The sequence below is a fragment of the Panthera pardus genome, unplaced genomic scaffold, assembly GCF_024362965.1.
Source record: "Panthera pardus isolate Hobbes unplaced genomic scaffold, ASM2436296v1 HiC_scaffold_24, whole genome shotgun sequence".
In the NCBI taxonomy this organism is placed as follows: domain Eukaryota; kingdom Metazoa; phylum Chordata; class Mammalia; order Carnivora; family Felidae; genus Panthera; species Panthera pardus.
In genome coordinates, this window is record NW_026526810.1 from 109,228,619 (window position 1) to 109,255,527 (window position 26,909).

The 26,909-nt window shown below is 41.3% G+C and overlaps 1 protein-coding gene across 15 annotated transcripts in view; it reads left to right on the forward strand.

Moving 5' to 3' along the window:
- Nucleotides 1–26,909, forward strand: part of RGS6 (regulator of G protein signaling 6) — a 603,251-nt gene that overhangs the window by 35,455 nt on the left and 540,887 nt on the right. For all 15 annotated transcript variants that reach the window (XM_019451344.2, XM_019451340.2, XM_019451341.2 and 12 more), the window contains one exon: nt 18,979–19,082. In XM_019451344.2, coding sequence (XP_019306889.1) covers nt 18,999–19,082 — 84 coding nt within the window. In that variant the 5' untranslated portion in view covers nt 18,979–18,998. Of the gene's footprint in view, nt 1–18,978; nt 19,083–26,909 lie in introns of those variants that run through there.

Sequence of the window (26,909 nt, forward strand, 5' to 3'; positions counted from 1 at the left end):
TGCCAAGCCTACAAAGCTATGGATCTGTCATGAAAGAGTGAAGTGATATTGTTCAGCACTTGTAAAGCTTTTTTGTAGATCACAGCCTTTTAAAAAGAATTAGGTGTAATTACTCCCACTTTATAGATGAGAAGACTGTGGCTGAAGCAGAGGTTTAGCCGCAAGCCGTACGTCAGGTAGTTATTGAGTAGAGAGAAACTGAGGGATTTAGATTTAAATCTTGCCTGATCACAGAGTCTTGAGTCTGATGTATCACAAAATGGGGGATAGACAGAGACCCTACCCTCGAGATCACTTCAGTTGTCATGGAGAGATATTAGCAATAAATAGAAAATTAACAATGAAGGATGTTAAGTGACAGTTTAGGGAAAAATGCATGGAATTTTGTAAGTCAGATTAGGTAGCAAATAGATGACAAAGACAGTAAGTGCAGTTCAGTGTGGAGAGAGAGCATTGTAGCATCAGACCTGGTAGAGACAGGCTTTGAGAAATCGGTAGAAATTTCATAGGTGAAGAAAAAAGACAACAGCAAGCTTTGCAGGTGGAGGTATTGATAATGGCTTAGTACAGCAATTATTGTTCTTCAGAGTAAGAACCCATTTTTTTCGTGAAACGTGGGGTCCTCTGACCCATTTTTGATAGAAACATGGGTACCAAATTCATGGGTACCAGGAGTTTTTGCTAAAAGCAAGATAAGCCACCCATGTATGATGATGAATAAATGACCCTGAACCCCAGGGTTGGGAAGCCATCAGGGACAGGTGAGGACTGTGTTAAAGCAAAGTCTATGTTCTTCTCAGAAAGCCCTGTTGTCGCCATCCATTTAAAAAAAATTTTTTTTTTAACGTTTATTTATTTTTGAGAGAGACAGAGCATGAACGGGGGAGGGTCAGAGAGAGAGGGAGACACAGAATCTGAAACAGGCTCCAGGCTCTGAGCAGTCAGCATAGAGCCCGACGCGGGGCTCGAACTCACGGACCACGAGATCGTGACCTGAGCTGAAGTCGGACGCTCAACCGACTGAGCCACCCAGGCGCCCCATGTCGCCATCCATTTTTAATCATTAGCAACCAATTTTAATTAGAAAAATATTGTGTAGATGTACATTGCTCAATCCAAGCAAGACACTTGTTTGAGCTGGCTTTGTTTTTTATATGTGTGACCTCTCTAGAAGAAAGACAACAGCTTAAAAAAAATGTCCAATGTCTTTTTCCCTCAAGCTGCTATGTAAGTGCTACTGTGTTCAGATTCCAAACCAAGCAGGAAGATGCCATTATATTATTTTGCTGACCGTACATCCTAAAACAAAGACTGATTCAGCAGCTGGTCAAAATAGAAAGGATGCATTCACAAAGAATAAATTTATTGATTATATTTTAGATTTTTTTTTTTTTTTTTTTTTTTTTTATAGAGGAAGGCACTTTAACTTTTAGAATGGCACATAGTTTAGGAGCTTGGCTGCTGACTTCTGCTGGAACCCCGGGGTCTGTGACATTGGGCAAAGTAGCTTACCACCATTGATCTGCATTCTCCCCAAGTGCAGAATAAGGCTGAGAAATTGTGATTGCTGAGGGCATTACCGACGGAGAGATTGTTCCTGGATGTTGGGCAGGGAGGGGGGGTTCCTTCCCCAGGTCACGGTTTGTCTAAGGTCCTTGCCGTTTTTCCCTGCTTTTCTCCTGGCTTGTCCTCATAGGCAATACGTCCCACTAATGAACACCTTTTTCTAGATGATAATTAATCAGGTATGGCTCTTGTTACCAAGAAGTTTAAAATTCTGTGGGGAGGGGGAGGAGAAACAGGATGTGTTAAGATAAGCACACATAAATGGGATAGGGGAGAGACTATGGAGAGATTTCATTGAAGATGTTGAGTGGACAAATTGGACATTTGACAACCAATGGCTTTGGGACCTGCAGAGATGGGAGCAGGGGCCAGAGGTGGCCAGGGTGTGCTTGAGGCATTTCAGTTAAGTAAAAGTACAGGGGTGACAAAGTGTGCAAAGAATATCCCCCTTTTGAGAAACAGATCCTTAAAAACCTTTCAGGCAGGAAGTCTATGTTGGTGAACTTAAAACTTGAGAGGCAGCAGAGACAGGGGACATCTAGGTAGTAAGTGAAACTGTTTAAAATAAATATTCACATGTACGAAAAGTACAAAGAGAAAACAAAGTAGATTGTGAGTGACGTTTTCCTCACCTTATGTTGGTAACAGAGGTTGTGCCACAGCGAGTTTCTAGTTCTTGCCATTTTCCAGGAGATCACTCCTCTGCAGTGAAACGCTTGTAAGAGGGTTTGCTTTATTAGAGCCATGCGCGGTTCCCATGCAAATGGGCCTTTTCCTGTACTGTGTCAGGCTCTCTGTCTAGACATTCAGTGCCTTTTAGACTTTCTGACTGCCAGCTTGACCGCGGACTCCAGTAGCTTCCTGTGGCTCAAGGGTAAAGTGGATGAATCTTGGGATAAACCTTATTTAACTTGCTCGGCATAACTGATTAGGAAGCTCTCAGATGTCTCACCCCTATGCGTAGGGTATCAAGCTTCATGCCAAAGCATATGCTGTCAATTCCAGGTTTTCATTTCTTTGGCTTCCTGTAGCTTTCAAAAGCTTCTCTGCAAAAACCACTTCCCCTGCCTGCCATCTGCCTTACAACCTCCCTCCCTCACTTAAAAAAATCTGTGTCTAAGCCCCAGTTTCTTGTCTTTTTAATTATCCTTAACGGGGAATGACCTGTTGGCTATGAACGACATATTTGGAAGTAGATTGGCTTAAGTTGAATTTTGCTTATTGGGAATCCTTGGTTGGGATAAGTTACTCGGGGTTGCGATTGGACATGTTGTTGGTCATGGAAGATGGACAGTGATTGACAAGACTAGAAATTCAAATTGGGGCCAGTCTATTAGGGACTTGAATGCCACACGCATATAGCGGTGGTGATGATAATGGAGATTCAGGGCTTTCTGGCATATAGAAAAAGAAAAAAACCCAAAGAACTGAATTAAAGCAAATTGAAACCAACTCAAGAAGAGGAACCTATGTGACTTCTACATCTGGGAATTCAGGCCTGGCTGGATCCAGAGACTTAAATAATGCCGTCAGCATTCTTAACTTGATACTTCATTGCCTTGACTTCCTCCTTTGGTGACACTAGAGAAAAAGAAGATGGTCACGAATATCCCTCCCCTCAGGTCCTTTTCACACTGCCCCTCACAGGGAACAGGGTCTTCATTCTCCCAATGTCCTTCTCTCAGCCTCAGGGAAAGCCCCAGATCAGTCCCAGTGGTGCAGCCTGATCTAATCAGCATGTCCCATCATACAGCATCCTCTGGCCAGAGTAGTCCACGGGCCCACCCTTCCCTATCAGAAGAAGGAAATTTGATAGCAAAAAATATACGGGGCAACCAGAAGTAGCTGCCTCAGTCTTCTAACTTGGCTGAAGAACTTTGGGTTTCATTTGTTGGGCAGTAGAATAAATGCAGAGTGTTTCGGCCACTGTTTGAGAGTTCTGAGATACTTTATAAGAGTTGGAAATTTTTCATTATCCAAGACAAAGGTTTTTTTGGATAACGCGAAAGATTTCCTCAATCGTGTGTTTCTTTTTTTTTTTTTTTTTTAATGTTTGCTTATTTTTGAGAGAGAGGGATAGAGACAGAGTGTGAGGAGGGGAGGGGTAGAGAGAGAGAAAAACACAGAATCTGAAGCAGGCTCTAGGTTGTGAGCTGTCAGCAGAGAACCCGATGCCGGTCTCAAACCCAGGAACCACGAGATGAAGTCAGACACTTAACCTACTGAGCCACCCAGGTGCCCCTCAACTGTTTGTTTCTAATCTCGTTTCCTTTCTATACCAGCTTCCTCATTCAAGGATTACCGCTTCTGTTCTGTAGCTGCCGCACAAAGGCCAGAGTGAATGCATACAGTGGTGACATGACGTCACCTACGGCCCTGCAGTTATATGTGCATGGCTGTACCTGAGACGGGCCAGTGCCACCTTGAGAACAGATGCTGTATCCTTCCCCCAGAATATTTGCGCTGTCCTTTTTTAAACATACAATTTTAGACGATAAGATACTCACGGAAGAGTACGCAAATCATTGCTCGATAAATTTTCGAGCAGTAAATACCTCCGCATTATCACTCCCAGATCAAGAGATAGAATGTTACCAGTCCCCCCAGAAACGACCCCATGCGCCTCCCAGTAACTGCACCCCCACATTCCCTAGGGGTAACTGCTAACCTGATTCCTAATACCATGGTGTTCCACATTTTGAAACGTATGAAATATATATGGAATTATACACAGGTATACATACCGCCTTTCTTGTGGCTTCTTACGCACAGCATGGTTTGAGCCATCTGTGTTGTGGTATGGAGCAGTCTACTTTTTATTGCTGGGTAGCCAACCACTTTGTAATATCTTACAAATTGTCTATTCATCTGCTGTTTGTTGACAGGCATTTGGGACAGTTCCAGTTTAGGGCTGTGAGGAATAATGCTGCTGTAAACGGTTTTGTGCGTGTGTGTGTTGGTGCACATATGAATGCATTTCTGTTGGATATACATGGAAGGCTGGTTTGCTGGGGCACGGGATACATATGTCCAACTTCAGTAGATTCTTACAGAGTTTTCCTAAGTGGTTGTAACACTTTCTATTCCTCCTGTCACTTGATGAGTGTTTAAGTTTCTCTACGTACGTGTCAGCACTTGGGATTGTCGGACTTTTTAATTTTAGCTTTTATGGTGGGTGTGCAGTGGTGTCTCATAGTGGTTTTGATTTGCTCTGGTGACTAATGACGTTGTGCCTTTATAATTTTTTTTGTCACTTTCACTTAATGTCTTGTAGTCGCTGTTCAAGTTGATTGTCTATTTTAAAATTGGATTGTCTTTTTCTTATTGATTCGTAGGAGGTTTTTAAAACATTTTTTTTTATTTATTAAAATTGTTTTTTAAATATTTTTATTTATTTTGAGACAGAGAGAGAGAGAGAGAGCATGAGCAGGGGAGGGGGAGAGAGAGGGAGACACAGAATCCAAAGCAGGCTCCAGGTTCCAAGCTGCCAGCACAGAGCCTGACGCGAGGCTCGAACTCACAGACCACAAGATCATGACCTGAGCTGAAGTCGGAGGCTCAACCGACTGAGCCACCCAGGCGCCCCTGTTTTGTTTTGTTTTTTTTTAAACAAATTTGAATACAAGTGTTTTTCCCAGTCATAGGTATTTAAAATATCTTTTCCTATTCTGTGGCTTGCTATTTAACTCTCTTTTGATGAATAGGAGATCTTGCTTTATTTATTTAAAAAAAATTTTTTTTAATGTTTATTTTTTGAGAGAGAGAGAGACAGAGCATGAGCGGGGGAGGGGCAGAGAGAGAGGGAGACACAGAATCAGAAGCAGGCTCCAGGCTCCGAGCTGTCAGCACAGAGCCCGACGTGGGGTCAAACCCACAAACTGCGAGATCATGACCTGAGCCAAAGTGTGACCCGACTGAGCCACCCAGGCGCCCCTGGAGATCTTGCTTTAAATGTAATCCAATCTGTTAACCTCTTCCTTTATGGTTATCATTTTTGTGGCTGCTGAAGAAATTTTTGCTCACCCTAAGGTTGTGAAGTTATTTTTCCACTTTGCAGAAGCCCTGTTGTTATGCCTTTATATGTAGGTTGAAGATCCAGCTGAGGTTGATATTTTACCTATGGCATAAAAAAGAGATCCATATTTATTTTGTTTTCCATATGTATATCCGATTAACCCCTGCCCTGCCTATTGCCCTGTCTGCTTTCTAGTCCCTTCTCTTGTTCTTTTTGGCTCTTATACTGATCCCGCCCTGTCTTAATATAGCTTAATAATAAGTCCATATCTGATAGTGTATGTCCAGTTATTTAAGAATAGCTTGGTTATTCTTAGACATTTGCATTACTGTATAAATTTTAAAATCCTCTTTTGATGGGATTTTGAATTGGGACTGCATTAAATCTCTAGCCCAATTTAGGGAGTAAACTAATGTCTTTAAAATGTTGACTCTTTCTATTCATTAATATGGTATATCCCTTGGGGTGCCTGGGTGACAGTCTGTTAAGCGTCTGACTTCGGCTCAGTTCATGATCTCTGGGTCTGTGAGTTCGAGCCCCATGTCGGGCTTTGTGCTGAAAGCTCAGAGCCTGGAGCCTGTTTCAGATTCTGTGTCTCCCTCTGTCTCTCTGCCCCTCCCCCACTCGTACTCTGTCTCTCAAAAATGAATAAATGTTAAAAAAATTTTTTTTTGAAATACGGTATATCCCCTTTATTTATTTAGGGTTTTATCTCTGTTAGTGCTTTGTATCTTTCCATGTGGTAAAGGTATTGCACCTCTTTCTTCTATATACTATATGCTGTTGCTGGTATTTGAAGTCAGCTGATGCTATTATAAGTGATATCATTTTAAACATGTTTTCTGGTTGTTGGTCTGTGGATATACAGAAATATAGTTGATTTTTATTTGTTGACATTGATTGAGTCCAGTGACTTTCCTAAGTTCACTGATTAATTCTAATAGTTCCGTGTAGATTATTATGGCTTTTCCATGTACACAATCAAATTACCTGAGAAACAGTTTTACTTCTTCCTTTGCAGTCTCCCTTTGCTTCCTTTCTTTTTATTTCTTTTTCTTGCCTGTTGCGTTGGCTTAGACCTCTACTGTAACAAAGAATAGAAGTGGTCATGGCAGGCAACCTTGTCTCATTTCTAATCTGTGGGAAATTTTCAAAGTGTGACTATTAAATATTATGGTTGCTATGTTTTGTAAATATCCTTTATCAGATTAAGCATGTTCCTTTACATTCAGAATTGGCTAAGAGTAGTTTTGCGAGTAGATGTTGAATTTGACTAGATGCTTACAGAATAGTTGAATGGAATGTCCGGCTCAGCTCTGCACTTCCCTTTTCTTTTCGATCTTGGTCTCCTATGTCCTCTTTGGACACCCTAAGGTCATCCTGTGTCCTTAGGAGCACTCCTTTTTCCAATTGTATCTGGCTTTTCTAGTTCTTGAGAGTTGTTCTGTTACAAGGCAGACCCTCTTTGTAGGAAGTGGTACATGCTAATTGTACTATTTTTGTCGCCCATCAAACATGAGTGAAAGTGTAACGAACCCTCAGAATCCTATTCAACTGTTATTTCTTTGACCTATATTGCTCCTGCCTGATGAACTTCATGAATAGATATTTTTGTTTGTTAAGTCTTGCGGTCTCTAGCACTGTATGCATTATGGAGTATGCATAATGTATATATTATGGAGTCCTAGAAGAGATGCACTTGATATTTAAATGCCTGGTTTTAGGGTAAAAAGATTCTGGTTTTACCTGTTCTTAAAAAAAGAAGAAGAAGGAGAAGAAAGAAGACAACAAAATCTCAAGGAATATAACTGACGTTCTTTAAAAAAAAAAAAAAGCCAATGGGAGTGCCTTTCTTTTTGGGTCCCCAGGGAACACGCCCTCCTCTTTATCTCTTAGTCATTCCCTTCTGTGTATAACAATTGGCAAAGCTTCTCTGTCACTCCTACCTCTTCCCCAGCGGTGATACAGTCTTTATCATGTGAAATCAGAGAATAACAAGAGTTGCTTCTGCAGTCCCTATAGTCAGGAGTATTAGCCCCTATATGATCTTAGGACTCATACTAATAAAATGTGAGTCCTCTCACGTGGGAGGAAAGACATTTGGAACCTGAAGACCTAAATTTTAATGCTGGCTCTGTTACTAACCGGCAAGATGACGTGAGAATATAATTTGATCTCTCAGACTTTGGGTTCATCCTCTGAAAAATTAAGTGGTTGGGATTGCTCAGGGAACAGGAAATTTTTTTATGAAAAGGATCAAATAGTAAATACTTTGAGCTTTGTGGGCCATATGGTCTTTCTTGCAGCTACTGGGTCTCTGCTGTTGTAGTGCAAAAGCAGCACAGACAGTAAGTAAACAAAGGTGTTTATTTATAAAACTTTATTTCTGGGCACAGAGACTTGATTTTATACAGTTTTCATGTGTCATAAAATATCATTCTTCTTTTAACTTTTTTCCCCACCATCTAAAAGTGTAAAAACAAACAAAAAGAACGAAACAAACGCATAAGAAGTAAAACCATTTTTAGTCCACAGACCATACAAAAATAGGCAGCAGGCTAGATTTGTCCCCTGGACCCCAGCTTGCCAATCTTGGAACTTGTTGGTTGGTAAAGGCTATTCCGGAGCTCTGTGTTAGGCCTTGATCTTCCTAATCTTTGAAAAAAAATTTTTTTTTCCTGTCCCATGCACATTGTTCACGAGAGCCTTATTCCTTTCTCTTAAATCAATTCAGAATAAGAAAATAAAATATTTTATTTTCCTTTTATTTCTTCTCTGAGGCTTGCTCTTTATTTTGTAGATCCGAGTTTCTGACACCAGTAATTTCCTCTGTCTGAAGAACTTCTAGCATTTCCTGAAGGGCAAATCTGCTAGCAATAAACTTACTTATTATTTATTTGTCTAAGCAAGTTTATTTGTCCTTCGTTTTGAAGAAGAATCTCACTAGATGTAGAATTCTAGTTTGATGTTTTTTCTTTCAATATTTTAAATATTTCACTTCACTCTCTTGTTTTTGCATGGTTTCTGTTCAGAAGATGTCTATAATTCTTATTCTTGTTTTTTTGTAGGTAAGATTTTTTTTTTCCCTGTGATGTCTTTTGAGATCTTTTCTCTGTCTTTGATTTTTTGCAGTTTAAATATGATGTGCCTTGGTGTTATATATATATATTTTTAGTTTACAGTGATTGGAGTTATCTGATCTTTCTAGATTTGTGGTTTGGTGTGTATCTGACCTTGGAATGTTCTCAGTTATTCCTCCAAATATTTCTTCTCCTTTCTCTTTCTTCTCCTGGTATTCTAATTACACTTATATTATACCTTTTGATATCGTATCATAGTTCCTGGACGTTTTGTCTCAGTTTGTGAAGATTTACTTTTCTCTCTCTGTTTTTTCAGTTTGGGGTTTCTATTTTTTTAATTTAAATTGTAAATAGCTAATATGCAGTAGTTTCAGAAGGAGAATTCAGTGATTCATCACTTACATACAACACCCAATGCTCATCCCAACAAGTGCCCTCCTTAATACCCATCACCCATCTAGCCCATCTCCTACCCACCTCCCTCCGTCAACTCTCAGCTTGTTCTCTTGTGGTTTGTTTCCGTCTCTTCACTCCCCCCCGCCTCCTTCCCGTATGTTCATCTGTTTTGTTTCTTAAATTCCACCTGTAAGTGAAATCATATATTTGTCTTTCTCTGATTGGTTTATTTCGCTTAGCATAATACACTCTGCTGAACTCTGTCTACATCATTGCAAATGGCAAGATTGCATTGCTTTTGATGGCTGAGTAATATTCCATTGTATATATATTACCTCTTCTTCATCTGTTCATCAGTCAATGGACATTTGGCCTCTTTCCATAGTTTGGCTATTGTTAATAATGCTACCACAAACATTGGGGTGCATGTACCTTTTCAAATCTGTATTTTTGTATCCTTTGGGTGAATACCTGATACTACAGTTGCCGGATTGTAGGGCAGTTCTATTTTTAGTTGTTTGAGGAACCTCCGTACTGTTCTCCAGAGTGGCTATACCAGTTTGCATTCCCACCAACGGTGCAAGAGGGTTCTCCTTTCTTTGCATCCTTATCAACACCTGTTGTTTCTTGTGTTGTTAATTTTAGTCATTCTGACATGTGTGAGGTGGTATCTCCTCGTGGTTTTGATTTGTATTTCTGTTTGGGGTCTCTATTGACCTTCAGGCTCACTGATTCTTTCCTTGTCCATTTTGAGTTGACCCAACGAGCCCTTAAAAGGCATTTTTCATTTGTTACAGTGTTTTTGACTTCTAACATTTACCTTTTTTTTTCTAAAGAGTTTCCATCTCTCTGCTTTCATTACTATCTACATTGTCTATAAGAACCCGCAACATACTTAATCATAGTTTTAAAAAATTTCTTGTCTGATGACTTCAACATCTGTGTCCTAATGTTGATGAAGGAGTGAGGGATGGAGAAGAAAACCTCTGAGAACTAGAAGCAGGAGTCCTCGGTTCTGCTGGTTCTGATGATTGGTTGTCCTTTCAGACTGTGTCTTTTCTTGCCTTTTGTGTGCCTTGTAACTGTTTTGTCAAAAGCCAAACATGGTAATGGGAATTAAGGTAACTGGGCCTTGAGTGTGAGATTTTATTTAAATTGGCCAAGAGTTGAGCTGTGTTTAATGTTTGCTATAGCTGTAGCTGCTAGGAACTTCAGATTCCCCTCGTGTTCTTGTTTTTGTCCCCTCTCTTGACTTCAAATGAGTCTTCAGAGAGTTTGTGTCTTGGAGGTGTTTGAGCTGTAATCTGTTGTTATACTGGAGCCCCATTCACCCGTGTGGTGGTAGGGGATGAGTAAGGAGGCATGTGCTGTCATCTTCCAATCAAAAGCAAGAGTGGAGTGACTTCATTCTAGTAAATACAGCAACGCGTCCTCTATTGCAGCAGGAGGGAAGACAAAGAACATGGTGGGTTAGGTGAGGGTGCCCGAAGTTGAGAGATCTGCCTTCTGCTGGCTTCCATTTCTTCAATGAATTTTGAAGTGAGCCCATCAACAGTGTGTGCAGCTTGAACAAAGATAAGGTATGGGATGGCCACTTGAGACAAACAGAGAGCAAACTTGGTAGGAAAACATCTAGATTTGATGGGCAGTGTTTGATGAAATTTGAAGCTTGTGCTCATGCATTTAAAATGCAGCCAGTCGGTCTGGTTGTGTGATTTCTTTCTCATTCCCGCCACAAAGAGCATACCTGCTTGGGTGTGAGCTTGGGTCTTCAGATATTATATGGATGTTGTGTGGTGGATATTCTGGTTCCATCAATGTTGGAGTTTTGCCTGGAAATCTGCCACAGAAAGAGCATAGTGAGGCAGTTAAAGGGTATTTGCAAGGGTGTGACTGTGAGTGGCTAAAATGAAAGGACCAGTGAGAGAAAAACGTGAAGGCAGAGCGAGGAGGAGGAGTAAAGGCTTGTGAGTCCCATTGACTGAATGTCTAACTAAGCTTGAAAAATGTGTGCAGTGAATGCAGAGTAAGTGAGCTGGAAAGAACTGGTAAGTGAACTGGGGTGTGAGGTGGTCCAGTCACACTGATGATGGGGTTCAGCACGTGGCCGTGGGAGACGGTGGCCGAGGAAGACGGTTGTAGGAAGAGGGTTCAGGTGGGGAAATAGAAGGATGGAGGAACCGGCTTTCCAGATAGGTCTTTGATTCTGATGTTCACGTCACTGGGATTGATGAAGGAGTCAGGGATGGAGAAGAAAACCTCTGAGAACTAGAAGCAGGAGTCCTCGGGAAACGGGAAGGCTTAACAGGAGGGAGGCAGGATACAGAGTGAGATTGGGTAGAAAGTGGCACAGCTAGATGGTCTGAGTGTCACGAGAGCAGCGATTTGTGTAGGAAGACAGGAGGGAAATCACTTGAAGCAGCAATGTGGAGCCGGGACGATGCTTACCTTACTTCCTGGTTCGAGAAACGTGGGGTGAGAACAACTGGGCTCCAGGGGAGGGGACGTCCTTGGGGGAAGCCAGGTTTCCATGAAGGTCACTGAAGGTCAAAGTTCAAAGACAAGGTAGAAGGACATAGTGGGCATACTGTTTATAGAAAAAGAGTTAGAAAGGCAGGGAGGGTGGATGGGGAGTTGGCAGGGTCTGGGGGTGTCCAGAGCAGTGTGGGGGCCAGAGCCCTGGTGAGAGACGATGCCTGGGTGGACCTGAACTTTGAGCAGTGATTGCAGCAATAGGACCGTGAGCCACATCACAAGGCCAAGCACATCCTGTTATATGAAAAACTTTCTGCTTCTCCCTCCCAGCTTAATTTTTTGGGACTTTTGCTTAACGTAAGGAATGCGAAAATATTTATCTTTATAAGCAGCTTGAACAAAAATTTGTTTAGGCTGTAAGGCAGCTGTGGCAACTTAAAGAGGATTATATTTATTTTGTATGTCTTAAGGTTGGGTTGGTAGGGGGAAGTCAGCTTCACTGATGCACTAGGAAGTAGAAGGTAGGAACCACAAATCAGTTGAGGACCTACTAAGTACCAGTTGAACTATGTACCAGAAGTACCTACTACTAGGTACTTCCTATGTGATATATAGGTGCTAACTACTTTATATTTAAATATATACTTAAATTTCGTATATTCACAAAATTGTGTCTTAAATACTTTCTATAGGTGATGTCACTGGAGATCACGTCGGAAAGTGTGGGCACTGGAATCGGTCCTGGGTTTGGATTTTAGTTTCTTGGTTGACAAGCTATTTTACTTTTGGCAACTTTGGCCCTCAGCTTTCTCATCTGCAGAGTGGGGATAATAACAGCCACCTGTTAAGAGTTGCTGTGGCGCATTGCTCGGGTGATTCTAAGGAGCAGACAAGGCTGAGAACCCCTGATACCGGTGATCAGCATTTACTCCATTTTATAGATGAGGAGACCAAAGCTCAGAGAGGCTAAGTAAGCATAGCACTAAGTTGTTTGTGGCCACATAGCACTAAGTGGCATGGCCAGGATTGGGAGCCTGTTCTTTGACTCCAGGACCCTTGCTCTTTTCAGTGCAGTCTCTTCCTAAATATAAGGGAGTCTGAAGGAGCCCCACCTCCACGTGGCTGCCCAGACAGTAGGCAGCATGGGATGGGGTGAAGGGGTTAGGTGAAGAGAAGGCAGGCTCCATGGAACCTAGGGCAGTGGTTTCCAGACCTGACTGGGCTTTCACATCACCTGGGGACTGTTTAAATGATAAATCTCCAGGGGCCACCGTAGGCCCACCAGATCAGAATTTCTGACACCTGGGACCCAGGAACATGGATCTTTAGAGTCAAGCCCAGGTGCTTCTGAGGCTGCTGGTCTGGTTCAATTCCTTGGACCAGCTTTCGGGAACCACCAAATGCTAACCAAAGTCCTGAGATGATCAAGCGATTATATCCTGGTGCCTGGCATTGCCACCAAAATTGGCCCCTAGGGACTGAGCTCTCGCATCTTGCTTTAAGATCTTTGGCGTCTCTCGCTCTGTCACTGAGCAGCTAGACTTTGAGTTCGTCTGTATAGGAAGTGTCACGTTGGCAGACCACTATAACAGAAAGAAGTATTTGTTCTTCAGAACCGTTGTTCTTTCTTCTCCCCCCTGGAGGTTCCTGCCCTCTCAGTCAGATTAGAGCTATATAAACAAGCTTGTACTACTGAGCTAGCACACTTCTTGTAAAGTTTTTTTCTCCCCAAAGTGCTTAACATTGCTGATGTCAGAAAAAAAAATCCATTGGGTTTTAATGGGCCGAAGCAAACAGTGTGAGGTTGATACAATAGGAGGAGAGGAAATAACATCAACAGAAATTCTTATTTGGTAGCACAGATATTCAGACTGTTACAGTCAGGCTTTGATTACCTCTCTTGCAAGATATTTCCCTGAATAGGGTTTTGAGGGCTAGACACAAAGAAGGGCAGGCAGGATGTTTAAGGATTTTAGCTTCATGTGACAGTGATCTCGGTGGCATTGGAGTGTCACTGCAGTGGTCTGCCTCTTAGGTGTATGTCAAGATCACCCGAGAAGCTTGTTAAATAGCTGATGGCTCCATCTCAGGATCCCTGAGGTGGGGGAAGCGTTTCTCCAATGATCCTGATGCTGATGGCCTGGGAATTTCACTTGGCCAAATAGTGGCTGGAAACCAGACTGCTGGTCAGTTGCTGCGTTCATTCCGCACTAGGGAATTTGCATGCCCTATTTGATTTCCTCTTCAAAAGCAACTCTGCAAAGTAGAGGACTCTCACCTTCCAGGTGAAGAGCTGGAAGGTGGGGGAAGGTGGGGGGAGGTACTCAATTGCCAAGGCAGTCTTGGTGTGGCCAGAGCTGAGATGCTATTTCCTGTCTGACTTCAAAGCCACTTCCTTTTCCACATCATGGAGGTCTTTCTACCTGCTGGGCTCAGCATTGTTATCTGCTGGACCCTAGTCTTGGCTGCTCCAGAGAGGCTGGCATTACAAAGGAAAACAGCTGGCATTTGTTGTAACTGCAAGCTACAACTGAAATAGAAGTTTGGAGTAAATTGCAGTCCCGACTTGCAGAAGATTTACTAATCAGTTTGAGTCATAGATACTCAATTGTTCTGTTATTGACAAGGTGTCTCCTCACTATACTTTCCATCCTCCCACATGTTCCTTCTTACCTAAATTGCTCATGGATTCCAAAAGTGGATTCCTGAGTTCAGGGCTGGCCCATATCAATAAATTCTGGGGAAAAGTGTGATTCTGTCCGTAGGTCTTTGTCAAGAAAGAGCCTTTTTGTGGGCAGTTTCAGTGGCTTGATATCTGGATGGGTATTCCAGAAGGAGTGCACTGCATCTTGGTAGAATCTTATCAATTCCATCATTCATTCAAAAATGTCTGAGTACCTACGAGGTGTGCCACACCTTGTTCTAGGTGCAGGATGAACCCCACCAACAAAGACTCTGCCCAAGCAGAACTGGCTTTAGTAGAGGAGATTCCTGATAAACAAGTAAACGAAGAGAGGTGCAAAGCCCTGTTATTTCTCACTCCACGTTTGTCCCATTTAATCTCCTTGAGATCAGATCAGTCCTCATGGTTTTTTTTTTTCTTTTGGGTGCCTACAGCTTTTGGGGCTTCACGTGGCCATGCTTGATGCCTGTGTTGTCCCCTAGGCTGGAATGGCCTCTTCTGCTTCCCCCAGACTCCTCTTCGTCCTTCGCTGTCATCTCAGTTGCCAGCTTCTGCCCTGCGCCGGCATAGCCAAATACCCACACATTACGATGTCCTGTTTCTGTGGACATGTCTGTCACTCTTCCTGGACTCTCAACACTTTAATGAGATCATCTGTGTCTGATTTATCTTTATATCTCCAGGGCCTACCATATCTTCATATCTCCAGCCCACCTTGCAAGTGGATGCTCAGGGCGGTTGCTCCAAGAAGAAATGTTGAGTCCCACTGCCCCTGGTGGTGGGTGGTGGTATTACAGAAATCGCTTCAAGGTTGGGGATGCTGAGTCTGGGAGAGGATGCTTCACTCCAGCAGTTTGGTGATTCCTTGACAAGCTCAGCATGAGTGATGCCATAAATGGAGGACATGGGCTAGGATAAAGAGAGGTGGTACGGAACATTCTGATGAGCATTTGAAGGAAAGTTTTGAGGTTCCAGGGCAGAGCTGGAAGGAACACTGGAGATGTGGGGTTTTACAGCTATTGTCCACTTGGGATCCGGGGAAGTTGTGACTTGACCTGGTTCTGACAGCTAGTCAACTGCACACAAGGTAGGAGACCCAGGCCACCCAGTTCAGAAGGCTTTCCGCTATTCTGGGACTATAGTGACAGATAAGGAAACACAGGCACAGAGAGGTGAAGTAACTTGTTCCAGATCACACTGCTTGGAAGTGGTGCAAACTAATTTTGGATGTGGATCTGTCTGATAACAGACTCCAGCTTGTAACCACTGTGCTACCTGTCTGTCTCTTCTCGGAGTTTTCAAAACTCAAGCCCTGAACACATTTTTAGCTTCTCCCTTGGTTAGCTGTAAGCCATTTTAGGAAAAGAATATCATTAATGTGTTTCCTTTCTACTGAAATGTAGTTTTGTGTTTCTTTCTACTGAAATGTAGTTTTGTGTAGTTTTGTAGTTTTGTGAAATGTAGTTTTGTACTGAAAAACATTCACGTTCTTTAAATATTAAAATAAAAGGCCCTGAATTATTTACTGTGTGCATATATACATGTAGCATAAATAAGATGAAGTTTTTGGTTTTCACTACCATGAAATTTAAACTATTCCTATTTCATTTCTATCATATTTCATTTAAAAATAAATATTTTAGGGGTGCTTAGGTGGCTCAGTTGGTTAAGTGTCTGCTTGATTTCAGCTCAGGTGATGATCTCATGGTTTGTGGGTTCTAGCCCCATGTCGGGCTCTGTGCCGACAGTGCGGAGCCTGCTTGGGATTCTCTCCCTTCCTCTTCTCTCTGCCCCTCCCCTGCTCATGCTGTCTCATTCTCTCTCTCAAAAAATAAATAATTAAACTTAAAAAAACTAATAAATATTTCACATATTGTAATGAATGAGAATCTAGCCCTTTAATGTCACGAGCCCTAGCTTCCTAGTCAATGAATGTAATTAGAACATCCTTACCTGTGTAGGTTTTGCATCCCATTTGTCTAACATCTGTTGACGCATGGGCTTGAAAGTGGTTATATCATTATTTTAGCAATGATTCTTTCTAGACACAGAAAAGTTGAATGACATTGAGCTGCCAGAGGAACCAAAAATAGAAGTTTTTCTACTATATACTAGATTCACTGAAATTCCTAATAGGGAGACTTGTCTGCCTGCACTTGGTAGTCTAAAGTCCTAGTCCTGGACCATCAGCCTATTATAACACTAGAAATGTTTCTGTGCATGCGTGCGTGCGTGCGTGTGTGTGTTTTGGGGGAATTGGCCAGGAAGAGGCGAAGGCAGGGCTAACAGGATTGTTTTTAGGTCATTCCCAACCTTGTTGTTATAACAACAAGGGAGATAATATGGTCATTATTATGGTGAGAGATAATATGGTCATTAAAGTCAAGTGTTCATTTAAAAATAAAGCCAGAGACCCAAAATGCCTCTGTTGCATAGATAAATGAGCATACATAAATGGACTCAGTTTTTGTTTTTCATGTTCTGTCGTATTCTGTATTGAGGCAAAGGAGTAGGCAAATAAGTAGCTGTTCATTAAAAATAAAACAGTGTGTTATTCATTTAACTTTAAAAGCCACTGATTGGAATTAATAATTAGCTTTTCCATGTAACACTATATTCACAGAAACCCTGATATTACAGTACATAGAGGTAAAAGCACGTTCTTTATCTCTTCATGTAATCTAACTTTTAAAATGCATCTTAATTCACAAATGACGAAGAAAGCACGCAACATTCAAACGGTATACTTTGGGCATTTAAATTCTTAGCACAAATGACAAATTCCTATCTCTTCCCCATCTTCTGCCCAAATTTGTTTTTATGGAATGACCTTTGGTACCAACTTATTTTATAATAAAATATTTCCTGAGCTTTTATTTTAAATTGAAATGGCCTTTTCTGTCAAGTGTGGTATTTGTAAAAGTTTCTTTGATGAAAAGCCTATGAATTTTGTGCAAATAACCCAGGCAGGCTCTTAGCTTAGAGATAACATTTGTATAGGACTTTTATGGCTTTATATGATACCTTTACACTCAGTTTATTAGACCCTTACCTGTGAATACTCAGTAGAATTCACATTTTACTGATGAGAGCAGTGTAGAGAGAGCTGCCTTGGTGTGGTTCTGGGTACACAGCAGGCATTCAACATTTTGTTTTAAAAGGAAGTTAACAAAGAGAACCCAATAGGTTATTTAACTTGTGTGAAGTCACACAGCAAATATAGTGTGATACCAAGAACTGAACTTCTTTACCCAAAAATTCCATATGTTGTCACTGTTATCTTTTGAGGCTTTTTAAAAAGGTCAAATTAAAAAATATTCATTTTACTCAATTGAGGTAAAATTCACACAACCTAAAATTAACGACTTCGAAGCATACATTTCAGTAGCATTTAATACATTCACAATGGTCTGCATCCATCGCCTTTATCTAGTTCCGAAATGTTTCGTTATCTCAGAGGGGATCCCAAGTCCATTAAGCAGTGGCCCCATTCCATCCTCTGCCCAGCTGTTGGAAACTACCTGTCTGCTTCCTGTCTCGATAGATTTACCTATTCTAGATATTTAACGTAAATGGAATCCTACAATGTGTGACTGCCTTCGTCTGTTCAGGCTGCTATGACAGAATATCCTAGATTGGCCGGCTTATAAACAACAGAAATTTATTTCTCACAGTTCTGGAGATCAAGGCTTCAAAAGATTTGGTGTGTGGTGAGAGTCTGTTTCCTGGTTCATGGATGACTTTATCCTTGCCGTGTCCTTATATGGAGGGAGGGAGCTCTCTGGGCATCTTTTTTATAAGGGCACTAATCAGCTCCCAAAGGCTCTACCTCCTAATACCGTCAAGCCAGGGGTTAGGATTTCAACATATGGATTTTGTTGGGACATAAACGTCCAGTCCATTGCAGTGACCTTTGTGTTTGGCTTCTTTCACTAGGCATAATGTTTTCAAGACCAATCTGTGTTGTAGCATGTATCAGCCCTTTACTACTTTTTACGGATGAACTTTATTCCATTGTAGGGAGAGACAATATCTGGTTTATCCATCGATTGATGGACACTGAGCTGTTTCCATTTTTTGGCTATTGTGAATAGTGCTACTGGGAACATCTGTGTTCAAATATTTGTTGGAATACTTGTTTTCAGTTCTTTGGGGGTATAGTTGAATTTTCAAGTTACATGGTAATTCTATGTTTAACTTTTGAGGAACCACCGAACTGTTTTTTCATAGCAACTGAACCATTTTACATTCCTATCAACAAGGGACAAGTGTTCAGATTTCCCCACATCCTTTGCCACATTTGTTATTTGAGGTTTTTCTCTTTTAGTATGACCGTCCTAGTGGGTATGAAGTGGTTTTTCCTTGTGGTTTTGATTTGCATTTCCCTAGTAAAATATTCAGATTTGAGTGCATAGAATTAATCAAGAAGCAAGCTTTGGTAAGACAAAATCAACATCACAATGATTGGCTTCATCTGTCCTCAGGAGATTATTTAAGACGGCATAAGCTCACCTCTAGGGTACATGATTCTGGGCTGAAAATAAAGAACATGTTGCTTTGGGATTAGAAGAATGTATGTGGATCAAGACCCCAGTTATCCCCTAGATATTTTTTTTAAGATACTGCTTAAATTAATGCAGAAAAATGAGAAATTTATCATGTTTTATTTTCATATCACCTGCCAAAAGATACTTCTTTGCATGGCAGGACTTTCTTTGTATAATTTTTTCATGTCTTAACGGTCTATTCATTTATTTTTGCAGTGTGAGTGAAGACATCCGGGATGGCTCAGGGATCTGGGGATCAAAGAGCAGTGGGGATTGCTGACCCAGAGGACAGTTCTCCAAACATGATAGTCTACCGCAAAGTAAGGCCTCTTATTGAATGCTGGGGGTGCTGCTTGTGTATGTGTTTGTGTTCCGTGTAGGGTTGACTGATGGTTGACAGCTTGACAAATGTTTTCTGCTTAAACTGATAAATGAATATCATTTTCTTCTCATGTCCTCTGATTTTCCAATTCTAAAATTCAAAGAAGTTAGGTTTTGTCATACTTGATATTGAACACTTGAAAAATACGATTTGATTTTCTTTAAAGATTTTGTTTTTAAGTAATCTCCCCACCCAACGTGGGGCTTGCACGTACAACCCTGAAATAAAGAGTCACATGCTCTACAGACTGAGCCAGCCAGGCTCCCCCGCTTTGGTTTTCTTTAAACGCAGAGATTGCCTAAGCGGTGCAGATGGAGACGTATTCTCCTTCAGTGTCAAGGCCTTTGTGTAACATTTATCAACTGATTGTTTTTGAACCCATAGTATGTATGAGATCTGGTCTAGATGCCGTGGGAGATACAGAGGTAAGCATGAATTAGATGTCTGTGGTTGGTGAAGACAAGAGATGTACACAAATGCAGAGTCTGTAATAGTCTAAGTGTTAATTTCCAAAAGAGAAGTGCAAATACAGTATTATATGAAATCAGAGGAGGGAGTGATTACTTCCAGGCTCAGAGGCCAGGTGTGGACTGGTGGAGTGGTCTTTGAATTCACATTTTAAAGGATGGGTAGGACTGCTTTATGTGGAAAGTGGAAAGAACAACATTCCAGTGGCGAGATGCATTGAGCAAAGGCAAAGGGCTGGAGAAAGTGAACAGCAACCAGAGCTAGTGAGCTTGGGCATAGGTGAGTTACATGGAGTAATGGAGGTAAGATTTTGGGAAGACAGTTTGGATGGAGCCAGATTTTAGAATGTTGAATCACAGACAATTTAATCATGAACAACTTTTGTGCCGGGAGTTGCAAAATCAACATTTCCCTTTGGGATTATGAGTCTTGCCCCACTGTACCAGATACATTGTTGTGATGGTAGACTGGAGGCTTAATGGGGGAGGGGGTGGTGGTGGAGAAAGAAGGAGGATACTAATCTAGCAGGGGAAATGCCCCTCAGAATTGAGTGGGACCGAGCAGAGGAATTAAAGAGTCTAAATTAAAAATGTCTTGGAAACTGAATGGATATAGAATTAGGAGGGAATAGAGAATCAAAGATGGCTGTTACATAGCCACTTTGGGTTACACTGGCAAGACACTGATGCTATTAATTCAAATAGGGACATTTGGAAGGATGTTTTCAAGGAAGGAGATATGGCACATAAGTTTTATTCGTGCACATGTTGAATTTGAGGGAATAACTGCTTATTAATACACATTTAATGCTCGCATGTGTGGGAAAATTTGATCTAACTAGATTACGTTATTAATAAGGAAAATTAGTTAATGTTCATTCACTTCACAAAATATTTGAGTTGTCTGCTGGGTTCTGTGTATTCTGCAAGACTGTGTGTTTGATCTCTGCTAATCATATGGGCAAGGTTGAACTAGATATTCCTGGATGATCAATGTGGTGAACTTTTCTCTTTCCTTATAAAAGTAGAACTCAAAACTAATCTCGCTTTGAGTATCAAATTCCTTCATCCTTTGCTTTGTAAGAGAATGCTTAGGTAACCCATCTCTAACAGAGAAGCCTATTAAGGTGTAATAAAGAAAAAAGAGATGCACACGGCTAACAAATTGGTGAGGCATACAGAATAATACAAAGATGTGTATTCCTCATTACAGTCTTAACCCACCCCATGCCAGGGAGACCCTAAGCCAAGATCATAGGAACATGAGCTTTGGAATCAGACCTAGGTTAAAATTATTGCGATGCTACCACTTCCTAGTGATGTGACCTTGAGTTAGTTATTAATTCTGTGAGCCTCAGTTTCTTCATTTTTAAAAAGAAAAATAAAAGGGGGGGAAGGAAGGACAGTACCTCATGGGGTTATTATGAAGATTCATTTAGATAAAGTAAATGAGGAACTTAATGAAATCTTTTTTTTTCTTTAGGGTCTTATAAAATCAGTGTCATTTGGAGAAAGGAGATAAATTATAAGATGTTTAAATATTGGTACTATTAATACGTTGACTTAAGTATGCTCATACAGTGAGTTGCCTTTTTAAGACACAGGAAAACAATACAGATATTTTTGTATTATTCAGGAGATTGTAAACTAATGGGTTATTAACGGTTGGTGAGAAATGTAAAGGTCATGCAATGCAAACACCTTTCTACTAGAATATTTGGGATTATGTTGAAAGGAAAACTTCCTACAGGTTTGTGCAAACTTGATTTTTACTTTTTAGGTGGTAGCAGGGGACTCTTGGTTTAATTTAGATACAAAGCTGTCAATTACCATAGTTCTTCAAAGATATGACGACTAGCCTCTTGGTTTCTATACTGGAAACATATCTTGCTTCCTTTTGACAAATTTGCATGTGGGATATTTATGTGTTCATGTTATTTGCGATAACAGTTAATTGCTATAAAAGGGATATTACGTCTGTTCAATCTATTAGGAAGAAAGAAGGCATTGCTTAGTATGGGTCTAGGACCTGGAATCATTTAAACGTAGTTAATTTGACTAATTTAAGCCATGGTTACGTTTCAGTCATGGGGTATTTACCTAGTTCTCTACTCGCAGTGCTATAGACCAGCCATTGGCTACAACCGATACAACCAATATTGTAGGACACTATCCTCAAGGTGTCAGTAAAGATTAAACCTTGCAGCCAAGGTCAATTTAAGACATGTACGTACTATGGAAGTCCTCTTTTATAATGTTTTTTTTTTTTCAAGTTGTAAGCTCTAAGACCAAGCCTTTTCTTAGAGGTCCACAACAAAAATTTACATTAAAAATTATGCAAATAGTACTTTCCTTTTTGTCTTTCTCTGGTTGTTTCTTTCTCATGTCAGATGTTTTTAGTGTGACGTTTTTGCTTGCATTGTGTTGTGTTGATTCACATGCTGACATTTAAAAAGCCAAATCTAGAGAAATGGGAGCTTTTGGGTGAACTTCCGAGTCATAAGTGGGATGATTATGTCCATAACGTTGTTGTGACTTTTAAATGCCATTTAGGGTGGTAACCTTCTGACATATGAGTAATGATGGGTGGGTTTCTCAGGCCTACACCTTCAGAATACTCTTCATTTTCTTTTCATGTTTTCTGTGTCATTAACTCTGAGAAGTTGTACTTTCCCAAGGCATGATTTATTTATTGAGTTGAACAGACTTTCTCATTTAGTTTTTCCATCCTTCACATTCACATTTTGGATTGGAGGTGTATATGAAAAATGTATTGGTCACATTAAAAATCTATTTAAAAGAAAACCTTAATTATTCATTAAGGCACCCAGACCCTGTTCACCTTTTTTTTTAATATTCTTGGATCCAAAAGATCCTGGGTCATTGAATTGCCCAACATAGGGATGATATTTGAAACTGGCTGGATGTCAGATCATTTAGATGTGTTTTATAACAATATTGATCCTCAAGAGATCCTCCCTCCCTCCCTCCCCAAAGCATTTTTGTTTCATATGTCTGAGCTGGGTCTTGGGAACCTGAGTTTTAAACTCTTTCTCAGGAGAATCTGGGTTCGAAGCACTTATTTAGTATGTTTTACAATGTCCAGGTAGAGTACACGTAGCACCGTAATGGGAAAGTTAATGTTTTGAAGTGGGTTTTTGATTTTATAATTATTTATAGATCTCTCAGATGTAGAAGAACCAGGCTTCTGTCATGGAGTTACATGTAAGGGATTTTAGTAACCTCCTCAGAGGAGCAAAGTAAAGTATGGAGAAGGTGTATAACTTGCATGAAGTTACTCAGCAATTTCCCAATGAAGCCATGATTGGGTCCAGGTGGCCTGACTGCCCCCCTCGGCGTCCCTTCCACCACCATATTATCAACCACAAACTACCATTGCCACATTGTTGGGGTTCAGCAGACACTGGATAAGTTAAATAAGTGAGAGTACCGTGCGGCGGATCTTTGCTTTTCATGCTTAGTCTCAGAGATTTGACTTGGGTTGACTTTGAACATTTGTAATACGAAAGCTTCATTCTACTTGCTGGTGCTCTTGCTTCTTGGTTAAAGATTTTTGAAAATGTTTACTTTCTTTTTTAAACCCAGAATTCTTTTGAGTACAAGTAGGTTGCTTTCTGATTTTGTTTAGTTCTCTGAGTGGTGTTAATAATGTCTCTTGAGAAATTTCCAACTGGACTGGTGATTTGATTTGGTAGAACTCTGAACAATTAGATTGTAGTGGGATGGAGAAAATTGTAGCTTAACTCGACCCAGACTTGGGTCAGGAGATGGGATGGTGTGATGGAAGATGCCAAACAGGGAGCAGAGAGCTCTGGGTATGTGGCCCTAGCTCCTACACGTACTGCTTTGGTTCTCTGGATGGGGAACTTCATTTTCCCAGCTCTGTTTCTCATTTTGACTTCCTCTTCTCTACTTTTTTCCCTCCTTCCTTCCCAACCACAAAATACTCCTTACGCAAAAAGAATACGTTCAGTGTCCGCATAAAGTAGAAAAAAGCATGATAAAATGAACCCTGTGTGCCTACCAACCCACCAACGTAATAAATAAAATATTACTTTGGCTTTGTTTCCTCTTCTGTAAAGTGAGGGGATTGGACTAAATATTGTAAACATACTTTTCTGCAATGATTTAAAAGGTTCATTCTGTAAGTTTTTAATCATAGATTAATTCACTTCTCTGTTGTCAAAACAATGTTGTGAGACTGTAGACACGTGTAAGGGTCTTTAGAACTTTTCTAGAAATATTTCAAACAGTCCTATGTAACTGAAATTGGACGGGGATAAAACCTAATGTCGTTAGGCATCAGAAGAAAAATTCTAGTTGCGATGATTTAACATTCAACAGTTAAAGTATCTTCTTGGTGGTGACCTGTTTCTTTGGCTTGCTAGTAACATTTAAGACATTTGTATAATTATCATTTGGCAGTACTGATTGTATGTTAGACAGACAGCAGGAACAGTGTCAGCAGCACTGGATATTGTCAGCAATATATAGCGTTACGGATGAATTAGAAGTTTTAGAGAAAGAAGAAAACGCCAGTGTGCTTGTCTGTCATTGCTGGCTTCCTTCACTTGCTAGTTTCTACTGATTTACTCCTTTTCTGCTGGAATTTGGGTCTTGCCTTTGTGTTGACCTGATACTCCAAGGTCACTTCCCCTAATGTTCTAGGACCCTGGAAGCCCTGGGCAGAAGCTGCTTTAGGCACATTTCCAAAAAGTAAATGTGGTCCTATTTTAGTTACACAGGCAGTGGGATGCAGCAAGAAGGGGAAAACATTTAGCTTGGAAGAGGCAAGCCTGATGAGCACGCTGGGAATAGGACACTGTTTTGGAATTCACAGAAGGCAGTTGTGGTGGCCAGCGCAGCCGAGAGTCAGGGAACCTACAGATTCTGGTGACCAAGGCACAGTAAGGACTAGAAACCATCTAATCAGCAAATATGTATCGAGTATCATTTGTGTGCCAGACACCGTTAGGTGCTAGGAATGCAAGATAAGGTCTGTGCCCTGAAAAAAACCCGTGGGCTAATGGAGCAGAGATGGGTAACCAGACAATCGCAAGAGGCCATCGGTAGAGGTGAGCCGAGGGATGATGAAGGAGGTAGAAGGGTCATGAAATTCATATCAAGAGAGAGGATGGGGGCGCCTGGGTGGCTCAGTTGGTCAAGCATCTGACTTTGACTCAGGTCATGATCTCACAGTTCGTGAGTTTGAGTCCTGCCTTAGGCTCTGTGCTGACTGCTCAGAGCCTGGAGCCTGCTTCAGGTTCTGTCTCCCTCTTTCTGTCCCTCCCCTGCTCACGCTCTGTCTCTCTCTTTCAAAAATAAACAGTAAAACAAAAAAGAGAGAGAGAGGATGATGATGTCATAGAAGACAGCCCAGGGGATTTGGCATCTGCCTTAATTCATGAAAGATGAATAGGAATTAACCTGGCAGAGAAGGGGAGAAAAAGCGTAGGAGGCATAAGGACTACCACATGGAAAGGGACAGAGTTGTGATGTTATAAACTGAGTTCTGGGAACTTCAAGTGGCTGTTCTCTTGGAGCTAGGTTGATGTGATGGGGGCTGAGAAATAAAGCTAGCTGGGGAGATTAGGACTGGATCACAAAGCACCTTATACATCATGCCGAAGATTTAGGACATCATGCGGGAATCTTCCTTTTGTGCCTGCATGCCCATGTTCTACCCCCTCCATACTGCTCTCTGCCCCAGGAGGTAGACTACATCTGCAGGGATCCTGGCATCTCTGGCTTTGAATCAGATTTGCTCAGTAGAAGCCTGGGGAGAGATGAAAGGAAGGAAGAAGAGCAAAACCAGATATTTCTTCCCCTGGCTCCCTCTAGAATTTTGCATTACCTGTGGCGCTTTACTGAAGGTCGTTTTTCCTCCCAGGGCAGACTGTTCTCCTCTGGATCCTGATACCCTTTTCCTCTCCTCATCTTTTTGGGCATCTGGGTAGCTCCAGTTTGTATAGTCTTCCATTGCTGTATAATCAATTACCCCAAAATGTAATGGGGTTAATTGGCTTTACCATGATATTTATTATGTCACAGTTTCCATGGGTCATTAATCTAAGGTGGGTCCTCTGGGTCAGTGTCTTTCAAAAGACGACAGTCAAGACATTGGCTGGGATTGCAGTTTCATCTGAAGGCTCACCTGGGGCGAGGCTCACTTCAAGCTCACTCCTGTGGTTGCTGGGTGGGTTCAGTTCCTTTAGTGCTGTGGGGCGATGGCCTCCATTCCTCCGTTCCTCCACTGTCAGTTTCTTGCTGCATGTGTTTCTCCACGGGACAGCTCACAACATGGCAGCTCGTTTTGACAGAGTGAGCAAGGAAGAAGAGTAAGAAAGGGGGTTGGTAGTGGGAGTCTCACTCTTTTATAACCCAGCCTTGGACATGACATCTTATATCCCTTCTGTTAGGAAGGAGCAGGTCTGTGGGTCCACCGCTAGGTGAGGGGTTTTGCACAACTCAGAGGTTCCAAGTGTTTCCTTATGGTTCTCCTATACTCTGCCACTTCTTGATACTTGGTCCTTTTTGAAATAAACCTTTCTTGAATTGTCCTATGTGTGCCATCTGTTTCCTGATAAAGCTCTGACTCACGCAGGTATTAACCCCAAAGCAGAGGAAAACCGCTGGGACCTTGTTTTTCTTCATAAGGAAATTCACCGCAAAAAAGTTTGAAGCGGGAAAGTCATATGGTCAATGTGGAGAATGCACTTATGCAGAGAGGGTGTAAGAGAAATGGTAAAATTAGTAGGTCGAATGGTTTGGTGAGATTACAGGAATCCAGGTGAGGGAAAACTGGTGGCCATATCATGGCAGTGGTGATGTAGATGAGTGGTATGTTTGAGAGACGTTTAGGAGGTAGAATCAACAGGATTTGGTGACTGCTAAGATGTAGGGTGGATTTGAGGGGAATAAGGAGGTATCTTTTCACCAGGTTGTACCTGGGAAATGGCGGAAGGTCTCTTGGAACCAACAAAATTTCGAACCAAGTAACTGTAGAGCTGGATTGCCTGCCCTTCTTCTCCTTGTGTGTAGAGAAGTCAAGTGTCACACAAAGAGTATGTAACTAGACCAGGGTGTCTGGGTATTGATTGCGGCCACACCACTAGCTCATTTTGGCCACGCATGAGTTGCTTCTGTTTTAAGTCGAGCTCTGCCATTTGAAGTGAGGGGTTAGCTAGGCTGGGTGATCTCAAAAATACTTTCAGTTCTCACATGCCAGGGCTTTCATAATCTAAAATAAAGACATCCACGTTTCCTCACCTGTTTAT